The sequence below is a fragment of the Paramormyrops kingsleyae genome, chromosome 7, assembly GCF_048594095.1.
Source record: "Paramormyrops kingsleyae isolate MSU_618 chromosome 7, PKINGS_0.4, whole genome shotgun sequence".
Lineage (NCBI taxonomy): Eukaryota > Metazoa > Chordata > Actinopteri > Osteoglossiformes > Mormyridae > Paramormyrops > Paramormyrops kingsleyae.
Genome location: NC_132803.1, coordinates 775,587 through 789,996, shown reverse-complemented (window position 1 = coordinate 789,996; position 14,410 = coordinate 775,587). Strand labels below are relative to the sequence as shown.

Here is a 14,410-nt window from a genome sequence, read left to right as displayed (position 1 = left end):
ATAGAGCCCTTGCAGCCAGTTACAAGCTTGGCTCAGCCACAGTTTGGCGCATTGTCAGTGAAGTGTCCCAAGCAATATGGGTATCGTTTAAAACAAGTTTGTTGCATACCCTGATCAAACAAAATGGCAAAGCATTAAGGGGGATTTTTTGTCTCTATGGAATTATTCCAATTGTTTAGGATCAATCGATGGGAAACACGTCAGGGTATGAGCACCACGAAACAGCGGCAGTCAATTTTACAACTACAAGGTGTATTTAAGTTTTATTTTGCTCGCAGTGTGTGACGGCGGATGATTGCTGGGCAAAACACCGGGTCAGCAGGATCACCGTTTCATTTCGCGGCTAACCTTTTCCGCGCTCAAACATACCGGTCTCGCACTTGTCGCCATTTGTTTTTAAAATTTCCTAATTAACATTCAGGATGTTTGAAATCTCTTGCCAACTTTTATTACATGCTATTTTGTAACTGTGAAGAGGCTCTGTCACATCATATAAATGAGGACAGTTGCGGACTTGCTCAATCAACAGGTCCACAAACGTGGACATCTTCATTATTGAGTGCAGATCTCGCAACACTGCCCCCTACAATTTACGCAGGTATTGCATCTCTGTATACGTTCCGTTAAGTACGTGCACAAAAACAGACGCAAAGAATGCAGGATACGGACTGCAGCTGTACGTACGTATATTGTATATTTCTGCCTTAAGGGGGGACATGATCCAGGTCTATAAAATTCTAACGGGTCTGGATGCTGTTCAGCCAAATGGCTATTTCAATATTAGTTTAAATACTAGAACTTGTGGCCATAAGTGGAAATTAGCAGGGGAACATTTTAAAACAAATTTGAGGAAGCACTTCGTTACACAGTGTGTAGTTAGAGTATGGAATAGTCTTCCTGCTAGTGTAGCGGAAGCTAAAACCCTGGGTTTTAGCTAGATAGATAGAGCTAGATAAGATTTTAACAACTCTGAGCTATTAGTTAAGTACTCTCCAAACGTGCTTGATGGGCCGAATGGCCCCCTCTCGTTTGTAAATTTCTTATGTTGAAATTGAAAATATAGCAAACTGGTGGTCAATTTGCTGTGCGCTGTTTAATTCATTACAGTACATGGGACCAATTAGGTACCAGCCGATTGATTGCTCAGTATTGTTGTTTGCAATAACTCCGAAACAGCACGGAAGGAATTTAGGAGTTACCGCACACGAAAAATGACGTCAGCTGCATGTTAATAACTGTTGCAAGATGTTTAAAGCATGTAGACTCCTAATAATGAGCACAGGATGCGTATTAACGATTCATGGGATATGAAATTTACAAACGAGAGGAGGCCATTCGGCCCATCAAGCTCGTTTGGGGAGAACTTTACAAATAGCTCAGAGTTGTTAAAATCTTATCTAGCTCTGATTTAAAGGAACTCAGGGTTTAAGCACTAGCTCTAACGACACGCTGTGTAAAGAAGTGTTTTCTAAATTCAGTTTAAAATGTTCATCAGCTAATTTCCACTAATGGGCACGAGTTCTATTATTTAAACTAATACTGAAATAGCAATTTGGCTGAACCGCATCCAGACCTGTTAGAATCTATACCTGTATCATATGTCTCCCCTTGGTCTCCTTTGCTCGAGGCTAAACAGATTCTGCTCAGCTAACCTCTCTTCATAAGACATTCCTCTAAGACCAGGAATCATTCTCGTAGCCCTCCGTTGCACCTTTTCTAAGGCAGCAATGTCCTTCTTAACCTGCACACAATATTCTAGGTGGGGTCTTACCAAGGAATTATATAATCGTAGCATCACCTCCCTTGACTTAAACTTCACACACCTAGAGATGTAACCCAACATTCTGTTGGCCTTTTTTATTGCTTTGCCACACTGGCGAGAGTGGGACATGGAAGCATCAACATACACACTGAGATCTTTCTCGTAATCAGCTACCTTTATTTCAGTGGAACCCATAAAATATCTGTACTTTATATTTCTGCTCCCTGCATGGATTATCTTACATTTATCTATGTTAAATTTCATCTGCCATGTATCAGCCCAGTCGCTAATTAAATCCAGATCCCGTTGTAGCCTCTGTGCTGCTAGATCAGTATCTGCTACACCACCCACCTTGGTGTCGTTTGCAAATTTAACCTGTTTACTGTATGTATTGGTGTCAATATCATTAATGTACAACCCCAATTCCAAAGTTGGGACATAGGGTAAATTGTAAATAACAACAGAATGCAATGACATATAAATCTCATAAACTGATATTTTATTCACAACAGAACATATAAAACATGTAAAATGTTTAAAGTGAGACATTTTGCTATTTAGTGAAAAAGTTGGGACGGGGGCAATAGGAGGCTGGAAAAGTTAGTGGTACAAAAACCCAACAGCAGGAGGAACAATTTGCAAATAATTAGGTCAATTAGCAACAGGTCAGTAACATGACTGGGTATAAAAAGAGCATCTTAGAGTTGCATTGTCTTTCTGAAGTAAAGATGGACAGAGGATCACCAATCCCCCTAATACTGCATCGACAAATAGTAGAGCAATTTCAGGAAAAAAGTTCCTCGGTGTAAAATTGCAAAGAGGTCGAAAATATCACCATCTACAGTACATGATATAATCAAAAGATTCAGAGAATATGGAGAAATCTGAGTGTAAGGGACAAGTATTCTGGATTCCCATGATCTTCGGGTCCTTCGGGCCTCACAAATAGGTATGATTCTGCAATGGAAATCACTAAATGGGCTCAGGAATATTTCCAGAAAATGTTATCAGTGAACACAATTTGCCGTGCCATCCAAAGATGCCATTTAAAACTCTATCATTCAAAGAAGAAGCTGTATTTGAACATGATCCAGAAGCTCTGATGTCTTCTCTGGGCCAAAGCTCATTTAAAATGGACTGTGGCTAAGTGGGAAAACTGTTCTGTGGTCAGACGAATCTAAATTTGAAATTCTTTTTGGAAACCAGGGATGCCGTATCATCCAGACTAAAGAGGAGAAGGACAACCCAGTGTGTTATCAGCGCTCAGTTCAAAAGCCAGCATCCCTGATGTATGGGGGTGCATTAGTACATATGGCATGGGCAGCTTGCATATCTGGAAAGGCACCATCAATGCTGAAAGGTATATCCAGGTTCTAGAGAAACATATGCTGCCATCCAGATGACATCTCTTTCAGGGAAGACCTTCCATTTTCCAACATGACAATGCCAAACCACACACTGCATCAATTACAACATAATGGATTTGTAGAAGAAGGGTCTGGGTACTGAACTAGCCTGCCAGTAGTCCAGATCTTTCACTCATTGAGAACATTTGGCGAAAATTACGACTAGAATCCTGTATCTGACAAGAACGGGACAACATTCCTCTCCCGAAACTCGAGCAACTGATCTCCTCAGTCCCCAGACGTTTACAGGCTGTTGTTGAAAGAAGAAGTGATGCCACCCAGTGGTAAACATGGCCTTGTCCCAACTTTTTTGAGACATGTTGCTGCCATGGCATTTAAAATTACCTTATATTTATCTTAAAATTATACATTTTCTCAGATTAAACATTTGATGTGTTTTCTATGTTTTGTTATGAATAAAATATGGGTTTATGAGATTTCCATATCATTGCATTCTGTTTTCATTTACAATTTGCACAACGTCCCAACTTCATTGGAATTTGGGTTGTAAATTAGGAACAATAGTGGTCCTAAAATTGAACCCTGCGGTACCCTACTATGAACGCAGGCCCCTATGACATTGTGCCTCTAATAACTACTTGCTGCTTCCTGTCTGTTAACCAGTTTTTGATCCAAGTTGCCACAGTTCCTAAAATCCCTGCAGCTTTGAGCTTTAGCAAGAGCCGTTTGTGGGGGACAACATCAAAGGCCTTCTGGAAATCTAAGTTGATCACATCATACGCCTTTTTGTGATCAATTTCTCTTGTAGCTTCCTCAAAGAACTCAAGTAAATTCATTAAACAGGATGTACCTCTCCTAAATCCATGTTGGCTATCCCTCAGAATGTTATTTGCATCCAGGTAATCTACCATTTTCACTTGGATTATAGCTTCCATTATTTTTCCAGTAATGCTAGTTAAACTGATTGGCCTATAGTTTGCTGAATTACTTCTATCCCCATTTTGGAATTTGGGCGCTATATTAGCATGCTTCCAATCAGAAGGTACCACACCCGCAGATAACGATTTCTGGAATATTAGAGTTAAAGGTTGGCTAATAATATCCCTCATCTCTTTTAAAACTACAGGTAAGATGCCATCAGGGCCCTGTGATTTATTTATTTTGAGTTTAGCTAGGCTTAGTATCACATCAACCTCAGTTATACATATATTGGTCGTAGACGACACTGTATTCGTACTAAATGGTGGTGTTACTTATGTTCTCTACTGTGAACACCCGTGTAAAATAATCATTAAACTCATTTACTATATCAATTACATTTTCAATTATTAGGCCCTTACTATCCTGCAAATTAGTGATTTCAGCTTTTAGAGCTCTTTTGGAGTTAAAATATTGGAAGAAACTTTTATTGTCATCCTTAGCTTCCAATCCAATTTGTCTTTCTATATTCCTCTTGGAGAGTCAAATGTTATTTGTTAACTCAACCTATAGACCAACGGTCACTAGCAGGCGGTCCGCCAAAACATTTAGTTATTATTTAAAACCGGACGGGGCGTTTTTATTTTAACCGGCGCAGCGTTTGTAGTTTTTTCGGTAGTGGAGTAGCAGTAGAACCGCCGTTTCCCACGCCAATGAACGTCAAACGCCTTTGACCGCCAAGCAAGACGTATAGTTTGGCGTATGCAGCCCTTTGTCTGCGCTAATGTGCCTTTCGTGTTAATAGCAGCAGCGAAGCTAACACCCACAAACAAAAAGCGAAATGTTCCTAACAGAGTGGCTGCGCTCTCCTGAAATCGTAAAGCTGAAAAGATTTCAAATACAATATGTATTATATAACACGTTGGATAAATAGACGTAGCTAGTTTATTGTTGATTTCATGTTCGTTGAAGTTTCTGCATTTTAACATATGTATAAAGTAATGTTATCTGTTATATAAATAAACTCATGTGAAACAAAAAATGTACGTTTTCAGGGTTGCCAAATCTCAAGCATCTGGCATGACAGGCTTTCAGACTCATGCTGGAAATCATACGTCAAACCTATATTATTCCATTAAAAACCCTAAAATTAGTTACGTCAAAAGTGTATTAACACGGTTAAATACAAAAGCAGACTATTTACAAGGTGAGAACTGTTACATGTGTGCAGACATCTCAAATTGAAAATCTCACTCCAGCCAGCTGGCCGAAGTTCTATGTCACGTGACAATAAATAATGTCAAAACGTTTTTGAATTGTACTGAATTAATTTGATTTGACAGTCAGGTACTGATTACATACAATGTTGATGCAACCAATAGGCTACTTAAATATACACTCACCTAAAGGATTATTAGGAACACCATACTAATACGTTGTTTGACCCCCTTTCGCCTTCAGAACTGCCTTAATTCTACGTGGCATTGATTCAACAAGGTGCTGAAAGCATTCTTTAGAAATGTTGGCCCATATTGATAGGATAGCATCTTGCAGTTGATGGAGATTTGTGGGATGCACATCCAGGGCACGAAGCTCCCGTTCCATCACATCCCAGAGATGCTCTATTGGGTTGAGATCTGGTGACTGTGGGGGCCATTTTAGTACAGTGAACTCATTGTCATGTTCAAGAAACCAATTTGAAATGATTCGAGCTTTGTGACATGGTACATTATCCTGCTGGAAGTAGCCATCAGAGGATGGGTACATGGTGGTCATCAGAGCATGTGAGCGCAGTGGAGCGGTGAGAATTTCCGCTCCTCGCTCACGAGGCTGTTGGCTCCGCCCGCTCCTCCGCTCTAATTCGCACTAAGTCGCTCCGCTCAACACCGCTCCTCACTCCACTAAAATTTCCTCCCGCTCCAGTCAAATTGCTCCACGCTTGCACCAATTTAAAAGAGGGACAAATAATCTGCATGCCTAACAAATGTCACCTTAAAACGATGCCTTATATCATAAAGAAATGTGAGCAACGGCACTCAGAACAGAAAATATTTATTTTTAAACAACATATAGGCAACAACGGACAGGTTTGGCAATGGCATTCCAGACAAAATAGGCTTTAAAATAAAGGAATCAGTGGGCTTACAGTTTTTCTCAATTGCTAAAACACTAAAACCCATTAGCTGAAGAAAGTTCTCAGTTGCCTGACCTCATTTAGCTAATTGTGCAGTCTGTCGTCAATACCTTAAACCATTTCACATGGTAAAACACAATATGCAGATCTTACTTTTCAGCAAAACTCTAAACACATTCTCATTCTCAAAACACATTCTACACTCTAATGCACACGTCATCCATACTGGTAAACACAAGTAGCAATGCTCAAATACAATTAGAGAAAACATGTCATTGATTGAACACAACCACTCAAAATTGATGTCACCTGTTTCAAATGATGTGACACAACCAATATAAGCCAGTTCATAGAGCAAACAGGTTGTTGAAGGTAGAAAGGAGAAAGTCTGAGCATGGATAGAAGAAACAATGTGAGAGGACGAGCGTATGCAAGGTGGGCGACGAGGAGAAGGAAGAGGAGGAGGGCGGCAAGAAAGAGGAAGAGGAGGAGGGCGGCAAGAAAGAGGAGGAGGAAGAGGAGGAGGGCGGCAAGAAAGAGGTAGAGGAGGAGGAAGAGGAAGACAGAGTGGAAATATCTGATGAAATTCGAGCAACAGTCATAGACCATGTTCTTGTCCATGGACTGACAATGAGGGAAGCAGGACTAAGAGTGCAACCCAATTTGAGCCGATTTTCTGTGTCCACCATAGTAAGGACATTCAGAGAAGAGAACAGGTACAGTATACTACTCTACACTCAGAGAAGAGAACAGGTACAGTATACTACTCTACACTCAGAGAAGAGAACAGGTACAGTATACTACCCTACATTCAGAGAAGAGAACAGGTACATTATACTACTCTACATTCAGAGAAGAGAACAGATATAGTATACTGCTCTACACTCAGAGAAGAGAACAGGTACAGTATACTACTCTACATTCAGAGAAGAGAACAGGTACAGTATACTACTCTACACTCAGAGAAGAGAACAGGTACAGTATACTACTCTACATTCAGAGAAGAGAACAGGTACAGTATACTACTCTACATTCAGAGAAGAGAACAGGTACAGTATACTACTCTACATTCAGAGAAGAGAACAGGTACAGTATACTACTCTACACTCAGAGAAGAGAACAGGTACAGTATACTACTCTACACTCAGAGAAGAGAACAGGTACAGTATACTACTCTACACTCAGAGAAGAGAACAGGTACAGTATACTACTCTACATTCAGAGAAGAGAACAGGTACAGTATACTACTCTATTTTTGTAATTGCAAATTTACTGTACTACACTCTATGCAACTGTTTCAATAGACATTTGTAAAGTTCATCACTGTATGTATAGTACTGCATGAATATTTGTTGTAACTGCACATCTATTTTTTGTAGAATTGCGAGGCTGCCACATGCAGGTGGAAGGACGGCTTTATTCACTCAAGAGCAAGAGGCCGTTATAGTGGGCATGGTCCTTCAAGATAATGTAATACGACTCAGAGAAATCCAGGAACGAGTGATACAAGACAACACACACTTCCAGGGAATCAACAGTGTGAGCATTTCCACAATTGACCGTGTCCTCCATCGTAACAGGATGCGACTGAAACAAGTATACAAAGTACCCTTTGAGTGCAACTCACCAAGGGTGAAAGAACTGCGAGCTCAGTATGTGCAAGTAAGTGTACATTCAGAAACATTTACTGTAATCCAGATTTTCTACAGTACTAACACATGTGTGAATGACATTACTCTTCAGTACATGCAATGTATGTGAATCAGAAGTGCATACAGTAGGCTTAATTGTACTCTACAGTATAGCACTGTCTCTGTATGACTTACAAAATCTAACAAAGAGGAGACGGAGAGGCCGAAACATCATTGGACAGCGGGCCATTGTTGAAGTCCCTGGTCAACGAGGTGGCAATGTCACCATCTGTGCTGCTATTAGCAACCATGGTGTTCTACATCACCATGTTACACTCGGGCCATATAACACCCAGCACCTTCTACGATTTATTGCCAATCTAAGAGATATTTTATTTGAGCTGCAGGTTCAAGACCATCAGGGCCAAGAGCTAAATGAGAATCCCATTCCCACCTATGTGATAGTGTGGGACAATGTCAGTTTCCACCGAGCTGCTCCGGTAAGGGAATGGTTTAACATCAATGAGCAGTTTATGAACTTGTACCTCCCTCCATACTCGCCTTTCCTGAATCCGATTGAGGAGTTTTTCCTCCTCTTGGAGATGGAAAGTGTATAATAGACAACCCTACACCAGAGTAAATCTTCTGCAAGCCATGGATTTAGCTTGTGGTGATATAGGTGAGGAATCATGTCAGGGCTGGATATGGCACACAAGAGGCTTCTTCCCCCGTTGCCTGAGGAGGGACAATATTGCTTGTGATGTTGACGAAGTGCTCTGGCCTGACCCAGCCCAAAGACGAGAAGAAGCAAATTGATCACGTTTACTCCTTTGATTTTTGTCCCTTTTAGTATTGTATACTGTAGTACAGTGCATTGTATGCTGTTTACTGTACAATGAACAAATTGTATGGGCCAAAACATTGAGATTAAAAATTTGCTTCTCCCTGAGAACTATATGTTTTGAACAATGTGTTTCCTGTTTTTTGTTGTATTGTTTACTGAGTGCTTGATAGTGTATATCATTTTGATCACTTTGTTTTTGATTTGAGAGCAGTGCTTGATTTTGAACGCAGGTAAAACAGTTTTTAGGCGAAAGTTTCATTTTGCAAGAGGACTCAGAGGTTTTGTAAATAGTGCTTGAAGATGAGGTTTTGCATTTAATGGTTTCAGAAAATGGAGCAAGGTTTCAGAAATTGTGTTTTAGCAATTGAGAAAAACTGTAATAGCCTAAAGAATATACAGGCTAAGCGCATCCACGTTTTAAATTCCTCAGTTATTTTCTGTTGATGCTGCTGCTGCGTCTATCTCTATAAAATAAAATTTCACTGACAGCTTTACGTAAATTAAAAAAATCCTGTTAAACCTAATTTGAATGACAAACTAATGTATTTGATTACCAAATTATAGGCTTTTATACTTTTATTTACTTTATAGACTTGATATGCTACAACCATATAAAACTTGCTCACGTTTTGCTCTGGCCTCCGCGTGTTCGCGTAGCACACTCATGTTTCCGAGAAAAGTCTTTTTAGATTCCAAAGCGGATCTAAATCTTGATAATTGTATAGATGAATTCTGGGAAGATTTGCGCACGCCTCAGAGTCGAAGTGTGAGCAGTATCGGAGCGAAATTGGAGCGAGACAGAGCGACCGCTCCAGCCTTAATTAAAAAACTGCTCCGCGCTCTGACCAAATTTCGCCCGCTCCGCTCCTCGCTCACGCTCCGCTCCACTCCGCTCACATGCTGTGGTGGTCATAAAGGGATGGACATGGTCAGAAACAATGCTCAGGTAGGCCGTGGCATTTAAACGATGCCCAATTGGCACTAAGGGGCCTAAAGTGCGCCAAGAAAACATCCCCCACACCATTACACCACCACCACCAGCCTGCACAGTGGTAACAAGGCATGATGGATCCATGTTCTCATTCTGTTTACGCCAAATTCTGACTACCATTTGAATGTCTCAACAGAAATCGAGACTCATCAGACCGGGCAACATTTTTCCAGTCTTCAACTGTCCAATTTTGGTGAGCTCGTGCAAATTGTAGCCTCTTTTTCCTATTTGTAGTGGAGATGAGTGGTACCCAGTGGGGTCTTCTGCTGTTGTAGCCCATCCGCCTCAAGGTTGTGCGTGTTGTGGCTTCACAAATGCTTTGCTGCATACCTCGGTTATAACGAGTGGTTATTTCAGTCAAAGTTGCTCTTCTATCAGCTTGAATCAGTCGGCCCATTCTCCTCCGACCTCTAGCATCAACAAGGCATTTTCGCCCACAGGACTGCCGCATACTGGATGTTTTTCCCTTTGCACACCATTCTTTGTAAACCCTAGAAATGGCTGTGTGTGAAAATCCCAGTAACTGAGCAGATTGTGAAATACTCAGACTGGCCCGTCTGGCACCAACAACCATGCCACGCTCAAAATTGCTTAAATCACCTTTCTTTCCCATTCTGACATTCAGTTTGGAGTTCAGGAGATTGTCTTGACCAGGACCACACCCCTAAATGCATTGAAGCAACTGCCATGTGATTGGTTGATTAGATAATTGCATTAATGAGAAATTGAACAGGTGTTCCTAATAATCCTTTAGGTGAGTGTATATCACACTATTAAATAGTTAGACATTATGATCTTCCGGACCTCTGCTTCAAGAATTTTTCTCTAACTGGACCTCTTTAAATTTTAGTTGAATACCCCTGCTGTAGACTTAGATACTCCTCCTTAATTTTGAAATCAGTTATTTTCCATTTGTGGAACAGAGCCCTTTTCCTAATGACTTTATTCTTAATTTCCTTAGTAAACCACCTTGGTTGTAGTTTCCTAGATTTAGTTTTGCTGGAAACAGGTATGAAGTCCTCTTGCACTTGCAACAATGTGCTTTTAAAAAATTCCCATGCCTCTTCAACCATTTTGCTATGGATATCATGTCACGATTATGGGGAACACAGGTCATAAATGTAAATATTTATGTTTCACATACAAAAAATTCCCATTTTTGTCACAGGGTACGTACCATACGCATAAGCTGACAGATCCATCTGTAACGGGGGTTAGTCCCTCTCTCTCTCTTTTATGTACTCTGCGTTGTGTCGTGTGAAGGACGGACGCTACAACCGATCTTCAAAGAAAAATCTGATTTTACTGAAATAAAAGACAATAAACATAGTCAAGCACCGGAGCGAGCCAGACGCACACAGCTCCTCTGCCTCAGGACAGTCGAAAAAGAGCGCGCGTAAGCGCTAGCTGAACATCATACAGTGTACAAATAATATTAATTAAATACATAAATTATGACATACCTGAAATAAAAGACAATAAACATAGTCAAGCACCGGAGCGAGCCAGATGCACACAGCTCCTGCCAAACACAGGTAAAACACACATATAAAGTACACCGTAAGCTCTGCTAGCACATAGAAAGAAAAAAAACTTCACCAGCTAAGTACCTGCAGCTGGACTAACTTGGCTGCAGCGTGGAAAACCGATGTACTGTTAAATATATACAGTATGTATAAATAAAACAACAAACCTATACGTATGGTGCACAATACACTACAATGGCCATTATTATTTCAGATACCCAAGAACCCGATTTGCAAATAGAATCCCCAAAACAAGGACCATGCCTGACATGACACCACCTACCTCTGCCTCAGGACAGTCGAAAAAGAGGCAGAACAATGGACAGCAGCCAAATTAAGGGACCCAGTGTGGGGAAACCACGCCCCTGTATGACCGTACCCCATAAAAAGAGAGAAATCTGTATATATTATATGTATGCAAATCACAGGAACCTTAAATACGGTGGCCGACAAATCCAACGCGTGGGAAAATTCAGGGAAACACACACAACCCTGTTACACATCCATCCACTTTCTGTAACCGCTCGTCCTATTTAGGGTCATGGGGGGTCTGGAGCCTGACAAGCTGATAGGTACTCTAGTCAATAAACTTGTCATCTATATCCACCACTGTCTCAGCATCCAACAGTAGTTTTTCATCATGTTTATTTGTGCTTATTTACTCAATATTTCATACTGCTTTGCGGTACATACCATTTAATACTTTGCACTGTATCTTCGCTGTTGTGGGACTGTGCACACTCCCCAGCTCTACTAAATGTCAAGCGATGTGACAAAGGAGATGGGGGTTTTGGGCATGAGGGGGGCATTGCGGGGCTTCCTGGACAGCAGAGCTGAGCTGAAAAAAAAGCAGCATCTCTTATTGGCATGTTTCTTTTGAAGCCAGACATGCCTGTGGTTTAAGTGAAACCATGGCTGAGGGGCGCATCAAACATTTGGGCCTGATGGCAGCACCCCCCACTGTAATTCTGGCCCCGTTTAGAGTTTACCTTTGTTTAGCAGAAGGCAGCTTCTGTTGACATTTGTGTGAAATGGGGACTTGACACAGCTATGTGGGGACTGGCCATTCATTTTTATGGGCAAAACCCCAAATCCCAACCTTAACTCAGTATTTTGAGGTCAGATTTATAAAATTGAATTTCCCCTCGGGGACTGAAAAAAAAAAAAAAGGTCTTCAATGTCACAGGTTTCTCAGACTGCGGGGAGATTTGGTCCCCACAATGTAATGTACACCTGGCACGCACACAGAGCCTGACAGACACTCAAATCATGAGAGGTCTGCTGCATGAGAAACAAGGCCAGAGCATGAAGCAGGCCACCAGAGCTGGACAGGCAGAAGGTAGTCATGCCCACACTGATGGCTGTGGTGGGCAAAGTACTGCAGTCACACCCAAGCTCAAAAGTACAGTAACAGATCCATTGTGAACCAAGGACAGACTGGAAGCGATGCCTGTAGTCCTGGAGGCATTGCACCAAGAACAAGAGATAAGGGAGCAAAGGATTCAGTAGGTCTAGTTTAATTGTGGAAGAGCCAAGCATTACAGCAAGCAGCCCCAAGATCAAGATGGTTTAACACAACACAGCTCTGAACTGGAAAACATAGTCAGTCAAGCATGCATTATGGCTGAAGCGCCTTCAGCAGTTGTAAGCGTCCTCGTCCCGGGCCAGCGTGGAGTTGTAAGCGTCCTCGTCCCGGGCCAGCGTGGAGTTGTAAGCGTCCTCGTCCCGGGCCAGCGTGGAGTTGTAAGCGTCCTCGTCCCGGGCCAGCGTGGAGTTGTAAGCGTCCTCGTCCCGGGCCAGCGTGGAGTTGTAAGCGTCCTCGTCCCGGGCCAGCGTGGAGTTGTAAGCGTCCTCGTCCCGGGCCAGCGTGGAGTTGTAAGCGTCCTCGTCCCGGGCCAGCGTGGAGTTGTAAGCGTCCTCGTCCCGGGCCAGCGTGGAGTTGTAAGCGTCCTCGTCCCGGGCCAGCGTGGAGTTGTAAGCGTCCTCGTCCCGGGCCAGCGTGGAGTTGTAAGCGTCCTCGTCCCGGGCCAGCGTGGCGTTGTAAGCGTCCTCGTCCCGGGCCAGCGTGGAGTTGTAAGCGTCCTCGTCCCGGGCCAGCGTGGAGTTGTAAGCGTCCTCGTCCCGGGCCAGCGTGGAGTTGTAAGCGTCCTCGTCCCGGGCCAGCGTGGAGTTGTAAGCGTCCTCGTCCCGGGCCAGCGTGGAGTTGTAAGCGTCCTCGTCCCGGGCCAGCGTGGAGTTGTAAGCGTCCTCGTCCCGGGCCAGCGTGGAGTTGTAAGCGTCCTCGTCCCGGGCCAGCGTGGCGTTGTAAGCGTCCTCGTCCCGGGCCAGCGTGGAGTTGTAAGCGTCCTCGTCCCGGGCCAGCGTGGAGTTGTAAGCGTCCTCGTCCCGGGCCAGCGTGGAGTTGTAAGCGTCCTCGTCCCGGGCCAGCGTGGAGTTGTAAGCGTCCTCGTCCCGGGCCAGCGTGGAGTTGTAAGCGTCCTCGTCCCGGGCCAGCTGGGCTACACTCTGCTCAGCAGCTCTCAAGAGGCCTGGGGGGAGAGAGAGAGAAAAAGTTTGTCCATACTATGAGAAGTAAATGTTAAATACAACAAAAAAGTAATTAAATAGTGTTTAAAAGGATAACTTACCATCATGAAAAAATAGCGCCAAAACAGACAAAAACCATATTGCAGCCATTACCGTTTTACAACTAGCAAATCAACTAACCTACCAACTTGGTTGTTAACAAAAGTGATCCAAAAACATAGACTTTACTGCTTTTATATGCTGTCAGCGCCTGCGGAATCACTTCGTTTCTGTGCAACGCAGCTGTTAACCGTGTTAAATAAACATCAGAGCTAATTAAAATTATTTGAAACCATTTGGGGTTAATTGTATTGATTGATTCTTTGCCATATATTTTAATGTTGATTTTGAATAAGTAGTCTGTTTTTTAAATACGATGGGTATTGTGTATGTGCCTTCTAAAGCGGAAAATCACCGTCTTGATGCATTTTATAAGGCGATTAAATTTGCACTCGCAGTGTTAAAGTTGAGCCTCTAGGTCTAAATTGGCGGAGTCTGTTCATGAACTAGTCTAAGGTGTATCTGAGGCGCTCTGGCGTTTTTCATTATCAGTGTCCGATCAATATTAAGATTTTTATTTATGACGACTATATGTAGCATGTGCTAGAATGGGGTGTTGCACAATTTGGGGGAAAAGAAACGGGATTGCAAAGACTAGTTCTGCTGCGAAGT

At 42.5% G+C, this 14,410-nt stretch overlaps 1 protein-coding gene across 1 annotated transcript; it reads right to left on the bottom strand.

Moving 5' to 3' along the window:
• Positions 1-12,674: 12,674 nt before the first annotated feature.
• LOC140592052 (uncharacterized) lies at positions 12,675-13,983 on the bottom strand. The gene is made up of 2 exons (XM_072713923.1): positions 13,801-13,983; positions 12,675-13,701 (listed from the first exon to the last, which is right to left on the bottom strand). Exons 1-2 carry the CDS (start codon positions 13,847-13,849, stop codon positions 12,809-12,811), a joined length of 942 nt encoding a protein of 313 aa, XP_072570024.1. The 5' UTR covers positions 13,850-13,983; the 3' UTR covers positions 12,675-12,808.
• Between the last annotated feature and the right edge of the window lie 427 nt (positions 13,984-14,410).

Bases quoted from the DNA above. Each gene is read 5' to 3' on its own strand.
- LOC140592052 (XM_072713923.1), bottom strand. From the start codon at position 13,849: ATGGCTGCAATATGGTTTTTGTCTGTTTTGGCGCTATTTTTTCATGAT. The intron at 13,702-13,800 runs GTAAGTTATCCT...CTCTCCCCCCAG, and splicing joins GGCGCTATTTTTTCATGATG to GCCTCTTGAGAGCTGCTGAG.